This window comes from Mycteria americana, chromosome 8, assembly GCF_035582795.1.
Source record: "Mycteria americana isolate JAX WOST 10 ecotype Jacksonville Zoo and Gardens chromosome 8, USCA_MyAme_1.0, whole genome shotgun sequence".
NCBI classification, from domain to species: Eukaryota; Metazoa; Chordata; class Aves; order Ciconiiformes; family Ciconiidae; genus Mycteria; species Mycteria americana.
In genome coordinates, this window is record NC_134372.1 from 36,739,316 (window position 1) to 36,751,764 (window position 12,449).

Below are 12,449 nucleotides of genomic sequence, written 5' to 3' on the forward strand. Positions count from 1 at the left end.
AGGTACCTCGCTCCTCTCGTGCGGCGGGGCCCGGGCTGCAGAGATGCGGGGATGTGCCGGCTGTGCCTCTGGGCTTTGGGAGAACAAGAATTGGTACCAGAGTGGGGGGCATGGCTGGAGAGGAATGCTTGCATTTTTGGCCAAGCTGTTGTGAGTTTAGGATTACGGAGGGCATTACGGTTGAGGAATTTATAAATTGCCGTAACCATTGCCATTATAAATTTAGTCAGAGGTGGCCTGCTCTTTACAACAGGTACCTAGTGCCCTTGATAAGAACTCTGTCCTCTACTTATGTGTATAAACCAAAGTAAATAAATATGAAAAATTAAATGTAATTAAATTTCCCAAAGCATGGGACAATGATAGTCTGGCATTTCAAGCTCAATCAATGACAGCATTCCCACTAACCTCATTTGGAGCCCGCTGAGGCACCGGGCTCGTAACTCATGTTGTCATGTCAAAACCCAAACTGGTGTGCCGTCGTGCACAGGGTCCAGCAGCGGTCTGAAATACACAGATCCTTAGAAAGCAAAGTCTTCAGCTATTTTCCAGGAGAATTTTTTTTTTACCAGGTTTACATAATGTTTAAAGCTTGTTTAGAAGGACCTTTTCAGCTATTCTGCTGATGCTCTTCCTTTTTCCAAGAAAAGACCCATTTCCCTTCAAAATCAAAAGTTCCTGTGTGACAAGCTTACTCTTCTGAAAAAGAAACAAATTTTGTGCTAAGTGTCTGGAGCTGAATAATCCTGTTACTTTATCAGCTCTGCAAGAAATGGGAAATGTTTGTTTTCCGAGGAGTTGCAAGTCTCCGTTATACCGTCAGCGACTTCACTAGCCATTGGGTAATTTGCTTGTATTTAGCGTACTGCAGAGGACTAGCAAGTCCCTCGGTCTACCTCCAAATAATTATAATTTCCATGCTCTATATAACAAAAGTAACAAGTGTTAAATCAGTGATGTTTTCCGTAATTTTGTGATTGATTTGTTTAGTAAGTTAAAAGCATATGTGTGAAGGACAGTGGTAGAATTTTCTGCTTGTTAATCACGATTGTCCGGGTGGCTGTCAGCCTCTGTGTCATACTGATCTACCTTTGGCTGTTTAACATAGCAGGGTTGGTTTGTTTGTGGTTTTTTTTCTTCTTTTGCTTTTAAAGGAAAATTTAGTGTGTGATAATTAGTGATTGTAACCTTTTGAGACAGGAATTGAAGTGTTACTTTAAGTGCAGTTTTTATTTTAGTGGGAATGGGTGGAATTAACTTAATCTTTTAATAATATGTGTTAAAGACAAAGTGTAGCATCAACTTTTGCTTTTCCCTGTCTTCATTAAACCCTTTAGTATACTCATCAGCAAGCTGAAATACCTATTCAGAAACACCAAGCACTGTATAATATATCAAATGAAAAGCAGACTACACCTTTGATTATGTTTCAGAAAAGCCATGTAGGTATCTGAGGGTTTAATTTGATCTGATGAATGGAGATTTTTTTTTTAAAGTAAAAATCCTTGAAACAAATTAGTTACAGATTAGGTCTTTTCATTCTCCAGCTCTTCTGCAGCCAATGATGGTTCAGTCATTTGCTACCCTGCTGTTGCAGGTGCCTGTAGACCGAATGTCCAGCTCGGCAAAACACCAGGGCCGCAGTGCTACGTGGTGGCTTTGGGATGGGTGCTGGCCTCGGGACGGTGCTGTACACCACGTTAATCCCTACAGGAGATTCCTTCTGGATCACTAACCTGTCACGGTAGACTTCACAGGTGGATAAATCCTACCAGTTTTAGGGCAATTTTTCCAAACGTCCTTAATGCATTTATTTAGGATCAAGCTGGTGGCCATGTTTTGCCATGAGCTGGGTCTTTACCCCAAACTTATCCACCCCTAATTAAGATCTTTTCTGTAACGCACAGCAGCAGAAAGGCTCTTCCAGATGGCAGTTCACGTGTTCGGACCTGAGCTGCCCCTGGAAGTGTCCGCTCTGTATTAGCGAGGGGGGATTTAGGTAACTAGTCTGGTGCCCCTTACCATGAACAATTCCTCTGATTACTCTTAGGACTATTTGCAGGGTTGAGCCTGGTAATGAAGGAATCCAGTTGAATGGAGGGTGGTCGGAGGCTGCCATAGCTTTAGGTGTCCCATGGGAAACACATAACCCAAAGCCTTATCTTTGGTACGTGAAAATGTTCCCAGGCCTTCCTAAAATGCAGACACTTATGCTTTTTTTGTGCATACTTCTACAAGTAAATTATCAAAAAAGCCTCAGACAAGGCTTTTCATTTTTATGTCTTTTCCTGGTCAACATGAAATAGAGAGTTTTTAAAATTTAATTTCCTTTTTTGTAATCCAATAAACATATAAACTTCACAGAATATTGTAATTTTCCCAGAAGACCATCTTGCTTGGTCCTGGACCTGTGTGTAAATAAACATATACTTTTCAATTGTTTTATAAAAACTTTTATTATATATATGAACCTGATTGGATGTACTTTAATCTGTCTGGTATTTTGGGATTTTCATAAAATGCATATTTTGAGACCAATAAAGTGGAATGGCTCAATCAGAGCCATTATTGTCTATTGGACAAATACATTTATTCAGCATTTTCCCATCCATACTGTTATGCTCCTAGATCAGAATGGCTGCTTTAGGGCCATTCTGCTCTCCTGGGTAATGCATACAGTACTTGGGATGTTTGCTGTGGATAGGAAATGTATTTATGAAAATTTATATGTTAAAAAAAGGAAATCGCACTAGCCAAGATTTAAATGAAAATAGTTCTCCCTTTGCAAATGCTTGTTATTATGCTATAATAGCATTACTTTAAAATGGCAGCGTTCACCAAGCTGCCTGGGACCTGGAGGCTGTGGTCCGAGAAAGCCATGAGTTCGGCCCAGTAGTCACTGCCGGAGAACTGGAGACGCTCAAAAAGCCTTTCTTCCTATGCAGAAAGCACACGGCCATCATTGCCTGCTGTTACTTCTGAGGCAACACACACTTCATCTGTTCAAAGATGATTGTACCTCAAATACAAGCTTGTGTAGGAAAAAAGATTTAAAGCAGCTCTTCCCAGGGAGGTCCAGGCTCACTGGAGGTTTGAATGTGGCTTGCTGACTTTGCACTGCAGCAGATAGGTGACTACATGGACTGTTCCACCAGCAACGTTGTGAGAGAGAGCATCTCGGTGCGGGAGGCAGCGGCCATCCATCCTAAGCCACTGCAGCGGGTCCTGCGAGAGTGCCTGGTCGTGGCTGGAGGTGGTCCTGACCGTTTGGGATTGCTACAGCAGCCCAGGAGGTCAAGTCCCGATCTTCAGTGTCCAACATCTCAGCTAAAGAGATTCGCCTCCAAGAAATTCAAACCTTTGAGGCTTTTCAAATATTTCTTAGTGAGGGAGTAATTTATTTGTTTTAAAGAGGTAATTGCTGTTATTTTTGATTTTCACCGAAAGAATACTCTTAAACCAGGCAAAGAAATCTGAAATGAGTTTGCCGTATTGCATCGCAGTAAGTGCTATAGCCATTGGCCATCTAAGGAAAAACATTCTGTCAGATAATCATGGCCATTTTTGCATTTTAAGGGAACAAATGTCATATCTAAGAAACACATTTTATTCAGGACTTAATTATAATTTATAGTACATTGCACAGCATTTGTTTTCTGTTCATCATTTTATTGCTCTTCTGCCTTTTCCTTAAATTTATGCATTAAATTGTGTGTCTGTGTGTCTGTATGCGTGTATCTGTGTGTATATATGTACACATATGCAATATAATAAAAAGTGGTGTAGTGGGGACAACAGACGGCTTGTGTGTGATGTATTATTGGCATTTTTCTTTCAAATTACCGTTTTCTTGCTGCTTTGGGAGAAAGCCATGATTTTGCTGTGATTAGTACACTTTTAACAATCTGGAATAAATTCCTGATCTTATTCATGTGACTAGTCCAATGCCCATTTTTACATTTTAGTGCAAACCCCTACATATGTGCCTGTAATACCACAAAAATAAGATGTTTCTTTGTGGAAATTTTTATAGAATTTGGATGCCGATCAAATATTTTTAGAAGTGGAGAATTAATGCGGCTTGACCATGTAAATTATTTTTTTAATGAAAAAGACTTTAGTATTCATCACTCTTTCTCTCGTTTGTGTATTCCTTTGTGCTAATCTTAAATAATGGATCCATATCAAAGTTAATAAATTAGTAACTATTAGCAGTGTTTGGATTACAGTAAGTAACCCGATGACACTTCGTTGACATTGACTTTTTGTGTGTTCCAATAATACATTTTGAGTTTTAAAGATAAGACAAAGCAAAATAGGTTTGGCAAGTATTTGAATCCTTAACAACTCACGGGCAATGGCTTTGTTTAAATCCAAGGCCCCTGCTTTAAATATCCTTTCCTTCAGATGGTCCTAAAACCCAGACTTTGAGATCCATGTCTTTCTCAAAACCTGCATTTTCTGACTCTGTTCAGCTGATGCACCGTGTTGGGCTACATCAGTCATGCCATGTTATGAAACCTAATGCGATGTGACTGATGCAGGCTGACACGATGTGTCACAAAGCAACATATCAGATCACAAACTTGAAAGAAGAGAAAACAAACTTTTTTTCCCTCAAAGCCTAAATTAATGAAGGAAGCAACCTGTATTTTAAAAAAGGTGGGCTAGTTTCAAACACTGAGGGATTTTTCTAAATACTGGTCCCACAGAAAAGTTCTCCATCCTGACCAGAAAGTACCTCCCATCCACACGCCTTGTTCTCTCCAGGGTACAGTCAAAACTAGAGAAGACGGTGAGCCTGGGTCATCTCAGCACTGCTGCCATTGCTGGGTCTGATCCTGGAAGGTTTAGATCCCTTTCAGAGGACTGGCTTCAGCAGGTGCCAGAGGTAATCACCCTTCCTGGGGAAATCCGCACCTTCTAAAAATGGTCTTTGAGTCCAGCTATCATTGTTGTCCTTTAGCTATTTTTTATTATTATTTTCTGCTGTTCCATTTCTTTAGACTGCCAGCTTCCATCCAGAGGATTACGAAGTCTCTTCACACGCTCAGTCACAGACTTCATAGAACATTGCTCCACAACAGGACTATTTCAGCTGCAAACAAGATATTGTCCTCTATCCTCACTTTTTGATCGGAGAAAGATGCACCATAGTTAGCCCCCCTTGTTGGCCCACCTTTAGTCTCATTCTCCTTACTACAAATGCAATGCATTACACATTATCTCCTGAACTATCAGGAAGATTTCTTTTTTTTTTTTTTTTGAAGGGCTTTCATATAATTTTATTGGAAGATATATAGTGGGTAAAATATATATGAACTATAGGTTGCTAAGAAAGAACCTACCAACCACGGCTAGATAAAACGTTATAAATTTATTGCCAACTTATCTGGGAAGGGTTATTTCAAGAGGCTGCTGCCCACAACAAGTTTTTGAGCTAAAATTAATGGATGGGATACCTAAGAGAAATGAGCATTTTCCTTCACCCCTTAGTTACAAGCAAATTGCAGATATTGTTATCTTTGCAAGTGAGAATAATCTCTAGTTTTTGTACTACTTCTGCTGTAAACAATGTACCGCTTGCTTTCCTATGACCCTCACTCTGTATACATATTTATATATTATTCATACCAGATTAAAAATGAATGTGCTCTTTACCACAGTTGTACTGCATAGTGACAATACAAATTAACTTATTGTGTACTTACTTTTCACAAGGCAGTGATGTGAAATTTTGATGGCCTGAAAAAGTAAGTCGTGGGGGAGGCAATGCAGAACTGAATCCTTGTAGGTGCACTTTACGTTGTCTGATTTATTAAAGTGCATTGAATTAATAAATTACATTCTCTGTATGGAATTGCACAGGATTGAACTTGGTTCGGTGGGGGGCAGAAAGAGTTTGCTTTTAGTCTGCTGCATGTGAGGTGGTTAGCTCCATCCGTGCTTTCTGGATTCCTTGCTTAGAATTTATTCTTTGCAGGAAAGAATTAGGATGGCCATTTAATGATAGCTACTTGTGGGCAAAGCGTTAAGAGCTGCTTGGTGAGATCTCACACGGTTGGCTAGTGGTACCAATTCTCGCTAAAACTGCCCTGCGTGTTTCTGTGCTACGTGATACTGGAGGGGTTCTGAGGGTGGCTGATGGGCGCGTTGTGCCTGCTCGCTCCTGGAGTCCCGTCGCTCTCTCTGTGCTCTCGGCACGCCGCTCTGCGAGCAGTTATCAGGGGCATTATATCGTCTACGGTACATCCAGTCGCTGGCCGTTGCAGCGTACAAGAAGGGCCAAATAAACAGGATATCTATTTGCTTTTTCCGTAGTATCAATAAAACCAGAGTAAATAAAGCTGAGGGCAAGTTGCACCATTTGTCACAGCTTAGCAGGGCATCTTCTGTTCTTAGCAAGGGAACCAGTTGTCAGATGGTCAAATGAAACAGTGGAAATAGTGGAAGGGAACTGGTGCTGCTGGTGTAGCTAGTCTCTCGTCTCGGTGGATGTGGCAGTGGCAGTCCATTATCTTTTGACGAAAGGGAAAAATCACTTAAATTCTTCATGGAGCAAGTCTCCTTCCCCTTCACCCAACATTTCTCCCACTTTGGCCAAGGCATTTTGGCACCTCCCCAAGCTGAGTACGCAATAGACCCCTTAACTCTGCCCGGTCAGAGGCATTACCCAGGAGGGAGAAAAAGGAGAAGGAAAGAAAGAGTCCGGAACCTAGCTGTGAATTCTGGTGACTTTATCCGTCTCTGACAAACAACAGAGGGGATGTAATGGTTTTCTAAGATTTTTTTCTGAGTTTTCAAATATTTCTAGATTTTCTGAAACAATGAAAATCAGACTTTCTCTGGACCTTCTTCATACCCAGACAGTTTTGAGAGTGCTTCCAGTTTTCAAAACTATTATATTCAAAAGTTTTCAAGCATATTTGTGCTTCTGTATTGATTTTTAGGACTGACTCTAAGAGGCACTAGGGACACCTTCAATCTCTTTGTTGACTATTTCCTCATATCTTCCGGCTGAAATTTTTCTATAAAAGCCCAATCCAATTTCTGTAATATTATCTATGTAGGTTTCTTCCATTGCTATTGCTATGAAATTTTCCACTGAAATTTGACTTCATAATGATTAGCAGCTTACAGATTTAATTTCTCTTTCCTTATGAAGTTGTTGAGGAAAATGTCTGTCTTTATCCCAGGAGAGAACTAGAAGATCGACCCACACTCCATCCCACGATTTATGCATAAACATGCATGTTGGAGGTCTTGGGGAGCTGGTCACGCTTCTGACAGTCTTCAACTTGTAAAAGCAAAGGGTGGAGGGGAGCTTTGAATCCCTGAGAAAGGAAACATGCCTGTAGTCCTGGGGCATAGGGCTTAGGTAACCGTGGACTGGACTTAACACTTCTTTCCTCTGGGTAGCAAGGAGTATGTTTTGGGGGACTCAGCCTTCAAGTGGTAGTTTGATGTTACAGTAAAAATGGCAGGTTATTGGAGCAACCCAGAGCACTAAAGCTGGCTCAGGTGAATTTACTCTGCTAGAGACGCTCATGCTGGTGTGCCAGCAACAGCGCGAGGTTAAAACCAGCAGTTATCCAGGCTCCCGTCTCTGCTGGGAGGACTACGGTCGCATTCCCACTCCAGGACAGGTAGCATCGGTCCAGTGTACAAGCGTCCATCTGCTTATCTGTTAAATTCCCACCTAAAATTGAGGTGAGATGGTCCCAGCCCCTTCCCACATAGCGGGAAGCATAGTCCTCCTCCTCTGCTACACCAGCGTCTGTTTTATGCCTGCTAGTTAGTACGACAACAGCAAAGGAAAATGTGCTCTTCAAATGTGGAGATAGGGTATTGTTTTTCACTTATCCTGGCTTTATGTAGATGGTCTGGCACATTTATTTATTCATTTATTTGAGCAAATTAAAGCAAGCTAAGCGCATTTGACCTCAGATGGTCCTGGTTTAAGTTAATTTGAGAGACAAAGCTCATGAAGTTCCAGTAAAACACATCAACAACTTCCCAGCATAGGTTGAAATGTGATTGCTGAAACATAACCTCCAAAACCAGATACAGCATGGAGATTCAAAGTCACAATAATCTGAAAAATATGGGAGAGTATATCGATAGACTTACTAAGAAGTGATATCTTTCATTCATGCCTTCGTTTTGCAGTCTGTTGCTGTTTCACCCACAAGAAGTGCATCTATCAGATTTTGTGCATTAACATTCCTTTTCTAATCTAGCTTGGACATTTTATTTTAAAGCTGGTGATAACCTCAGGCCCCAGTCCAGCAAACACTTATGTGCTTGAGTATCTTTACTCACAGGAGTAATCTCACTGGAGTAAATGTTTGCAGGTTTGAGGCCTTGGTTATCTCAATCCATTATTTCTTCCCATTAAAAAGTAATCTGTGTGATTGAAATAAAACATACAATTCTTTACTCAGAAACCCACCCAAAGACAAAGTGTGTTTATTAGACTAAGGGTCTGCACATTGTCATCCTTGAATTGCACTTCAATAAAAAAGATAATTAACAAATGTAAAAGAAGGCAGTCTCTCACACGATTGCACTGTATTTACAAGAGTTTAGCTTGGACCGCAGGCTGACGGATTTACAACGGGGTCTGAGGAGGAAGATGAAATAGCTGCACTTTTCTGGAAAATCCGAAGCAGAGAACTTTTAAAATGCAGTTTCTTTAACTAGGCATCATGCGAATAGCACAGATTTCTTATTCTTGCTGAAGACACGTGGCGATGTCCTCCATCCAACAGGAGGGATTTCTGCTGGGGGGCTCCAGCGCGTTGGGTTTTGTCAGGCTGTGCAGCGGGCGGGTTTGCAGGCGCCACGTTCATAAAATAAAAAACTAACCAGACTCTCGTCTGTCATGCAGGTCACAGGCCTTTCCAGTGCAGATACTGCCCGTACAGTGCCTCTCAGAAGGGAAATCTGAAGACCCATGTTCTCTGTGTCCATCGCATGCCTTTTGACAACAGCCAGTATCCCGACCGCAGGTTCAAGCGCTCCAGAGTTGACTCCGAAGCTTCTGGGAATTTGGAGGAACCTGCAGCTGTCAAAGCGGGGAGCTCGGCGGAGCTAACGGAGGAGGGCAGCAAGGCCCAGGAGTGATGCAGCTCGGCAGATCCGTCTCCATGCTGCAGTAGCCTTTTACACCGGGTTGAGATATGCGTTTGGGTGAGGGTCGGCTAACTGCCTTCCGAGTGAAAGAATGGCGTGCAAATTCCCAGAAGCGTACAGGATGCTGAAAACATTCAAATATATGTATATGTACACGTACACACACACGCGCATATATATATATATATATATATTTACACACACACAGAGATATTCAGTCATACACACATTGAATATATATCTACATACACACACACACACAAAATACACACATTCCATATGTGTGTGTGTGTGTGTAAGTATATATATTACACACGCAAAATAAATTTCCAGCCCTTGAAAATGGCTGCTAAACTGTTACCTGGCAACAAGTACTTCCAAACAACGTAGGTGGGATAATAAAGTGATTTAAAAATGTTAGGAGGTCGTTAGTTATTTAAAAAGCAGGGCAATTGCAAACTTTAAAGTGGTCTTTGTCCAAAAATAATGCTCTTAACAGAAAAATGATACCGTCTAAACGATTTAGTGTTGCCTTGAAGATTGAGGGGCTGTGTTTTCATTGTTGAAAACACCTTTATAATATGACACCAGCTGCTGTCATTTGCCTAGCATAGTAATGAGATGTGTTGGTAGACTGCCATGGTGCCAGTCTGACTGGAGCTGTCATTGCAGAGAAAATCAATTCAAGTGGTGTTGCAACTGCAGTACAGGAGAAACCTTAGACGGCCCATAAGCTAGGGTCAGTACTGACCTATATTGAAAAGTATTGTGATATTACATTTTCTTTTTTTTTTTTTAATATACAGCCAAATGAATCAATGGTTAGAAAAAATCTGCAGCCCTATGTATGACTGCAGATTTGAAATGTAATTCCATTTTTTGTAATCATCTTGCAGTATTGAGGGAAATGCTTTTATTCTTTTTTTTTTCCTTGTTGATGAAGAAGTAAGTTGCTATAAAAGTAGAAGTACAATATATAGAAATATTGTTTAGTGAAACTAGTCGGCCTTATCTATAGAAGGTGCTGGTGAGAAACAGAATTTTATTACATAGAAGGTTGGTAATTTTTTTTTCTTCTGTTCTTTTCTTGTTGTTTTCTTTCAAACTTCCTTTAAGTTCCTTTTTTTTTTTTACACTTGAATGAAGGATTCCCCAGTCATGGTTAATTTTCATGTGTTAGTTTTTGTAAGTGTTACAGACATAGTGCAGAAGTTTCTTCTGGAGCAAGCTCTTACAAAGTAGCTTGACCGAAAATATGAATCCAAACTTCCTGCTCTTTGTCTCTAATGAAGAAAGGTGTTTTAGCTGATATTTCTTTGGTTTTGTAAAACAAATGCGTTCTATATTTTTGCAGATTTTAGCTTTTTTACTGATTGGATCCTCCAAATTTAGTAAGGTCTTTGCCACATAGGAAGCTTTTGAGAGACTGTAATGAACCACATACCTAAAAAAAAGTAAGGAAAATAACTAAAGGTTTATTCTGAAATTCTCTGAATGGCATAAAATTTTAGCCTTCTAATGTACTTCCTTTGATAGAAGCAAAATTGGTGCTGTTTATTGTGATGGTAGAGAAGTATTAACTTCTTCTAAAACAAAATCATCCAGACTTAAAAAAAAAAAAAAAGAAAAAAAAAAAGTCAATATTTCTTTGCAGGCTGGGAGCACAGAGTAAAACCCCAGGGCCTTAAAACTTCAGCTCTGCCTAAAGCAGTTTACAAAAAATACTAAACTGCAATCAATGTAAATAAAATTCTTAGCGCTACCCTGAGACTGGAAAAAAAATCTCAGGCTAATAAGGAATACGGTTTGCATATGCTGTCGGAAAGGATGTCATCCAACTGAAGTTTCAGTTTAAATGAGGTCACTGTGTAACTTGGACCCATCTGGCACAGAGCAAGCTGCTTTTCTTGTTTTTCTAGTATAGTTCTCACTGCCTTACTTAAATCGAGTTGATAAACTTAATGCAACTGTTTCTATGATCCTAGATAAAGGATTGAAATGTTATTGAAACTTTCTGACTGTAGTAAGCTTTAGGATTTTAACTGCACTACTGTGTTTGGTGACTGTGTCAGTCGCTTGCTTTTGTGTGTTTGCGCCGCCTTCAGTATCTTAGCAAAAAAAAAAAAGATTAAAAAAAAAACCCGAAACCACCCCCCACATTCCATTTCTTGCACTTTTTGAGCTCTTTCAGTATTCTTTTGTGTCTTCTGAGCATTTTCAGATACGACAGGCAATAATTCTGTTTGTGACACTGGAAACATCTCCCGCTCCTTGTGATGTGTGTGTTGATTCCATTTGGTCGGGTGCTACTGTCCCTATCCTCCCCTCTGACATAGCCCTTTTTTCCAGAACATTTGTAACTTGTAATACAAACAAGTGACAGCAGCAGTGATGCATTGTCAGTTTCTGAATATCATCATGCTTCTCATATCTAAACATGTCAAGTTTTTTCTCTGTAACTTCTGTAGTCTGTGATACTGGTCATAATACTGTCTACATTCCTACACAAAGAAAAATTTCTATCTTGGAGGAAATCTGAGATCAATAGAGTAGAGGATTTTGTTGCTATGCTTGTAACAATTAGAAAACTTTGTATTTAAAGTTTATTCTTGGTCATTATTTATTATTATAATACATCAGTTGACAGAACTTTATTCTGGTATAGAAGTATTAAAAGTTGTTTTTTCAGCAATGACTGTTTTCTTTCTGCTGTTAGAATAAAAACGTCTTTGAAGCAGTACAGTTTTATCCAGTGTTTTACGCAATAAAACCTCTACCTCTGAAAAAAAGTTTTCCTACTTGCTTATGTTTATTAGGAACAGTTAAAACATTATTTTCTGCAGCTTTGTCAGATTAAAAAAAAAAAATTAATGTCAGTAAATTCACAGTTGTTAGGCAGTTACTAGAGTGTATTATGCTGGGTGTGTGTGCTCAGTCCACTTATTAATCTGAACAAATCTATATACAGTATATACATATATATATTATATATATTGTGCTTAATTAAAAGACTGTGGAAATCTGTTTTAGCATGTAGTAATAATTGTTTTATATACTACTACTTATGTACTATAGAAAAAGTCTTGGGGTCTATCAAGCTTTGATTTGAAAGTGTTTGAAGTGTGTATCATACACTATGATGTATAAAGTCATGTTTTCACATTAAAAAAAATTGTTTGTATAGATCATATATTTGGCTTTAGAAAATTGTGAGGTTTATTGTTATGGTGCATGTTAAGAAAGCTGCCCACACTTCAAAGAATGTGCAAGTGCGAGAGCGCTCCCATTCTCCTGGATGAATCCTTATTCTTCCT

The 12,449-nt window shown here is 39.6% G+C and overlaps 1 protein-coding gene across 1 annotated transcript in view; it reads left to right on the plus strand.

Annotated features, from left to right (window-relative positions):
- Positions 1 to 9,126, plus strand: part of ZNF536 (zinc finger protein 536) — a 188,587-nt gene extending 179,461 nt beyond the window's left edge. The window contains exon 4 of the mRNA XM_075510722.1: positions 8,891 to 9,126. Within this exon, the coding sequence (XP_075366837.1) occupies positions 8,891 to 9,126 (236 nt within the window). The remainder of the gene's footprint in view (positions 1 to 8,890) is intronic.
- Positions 9,127 to 12,449: the final 3,323 nt, after the last annotated feature.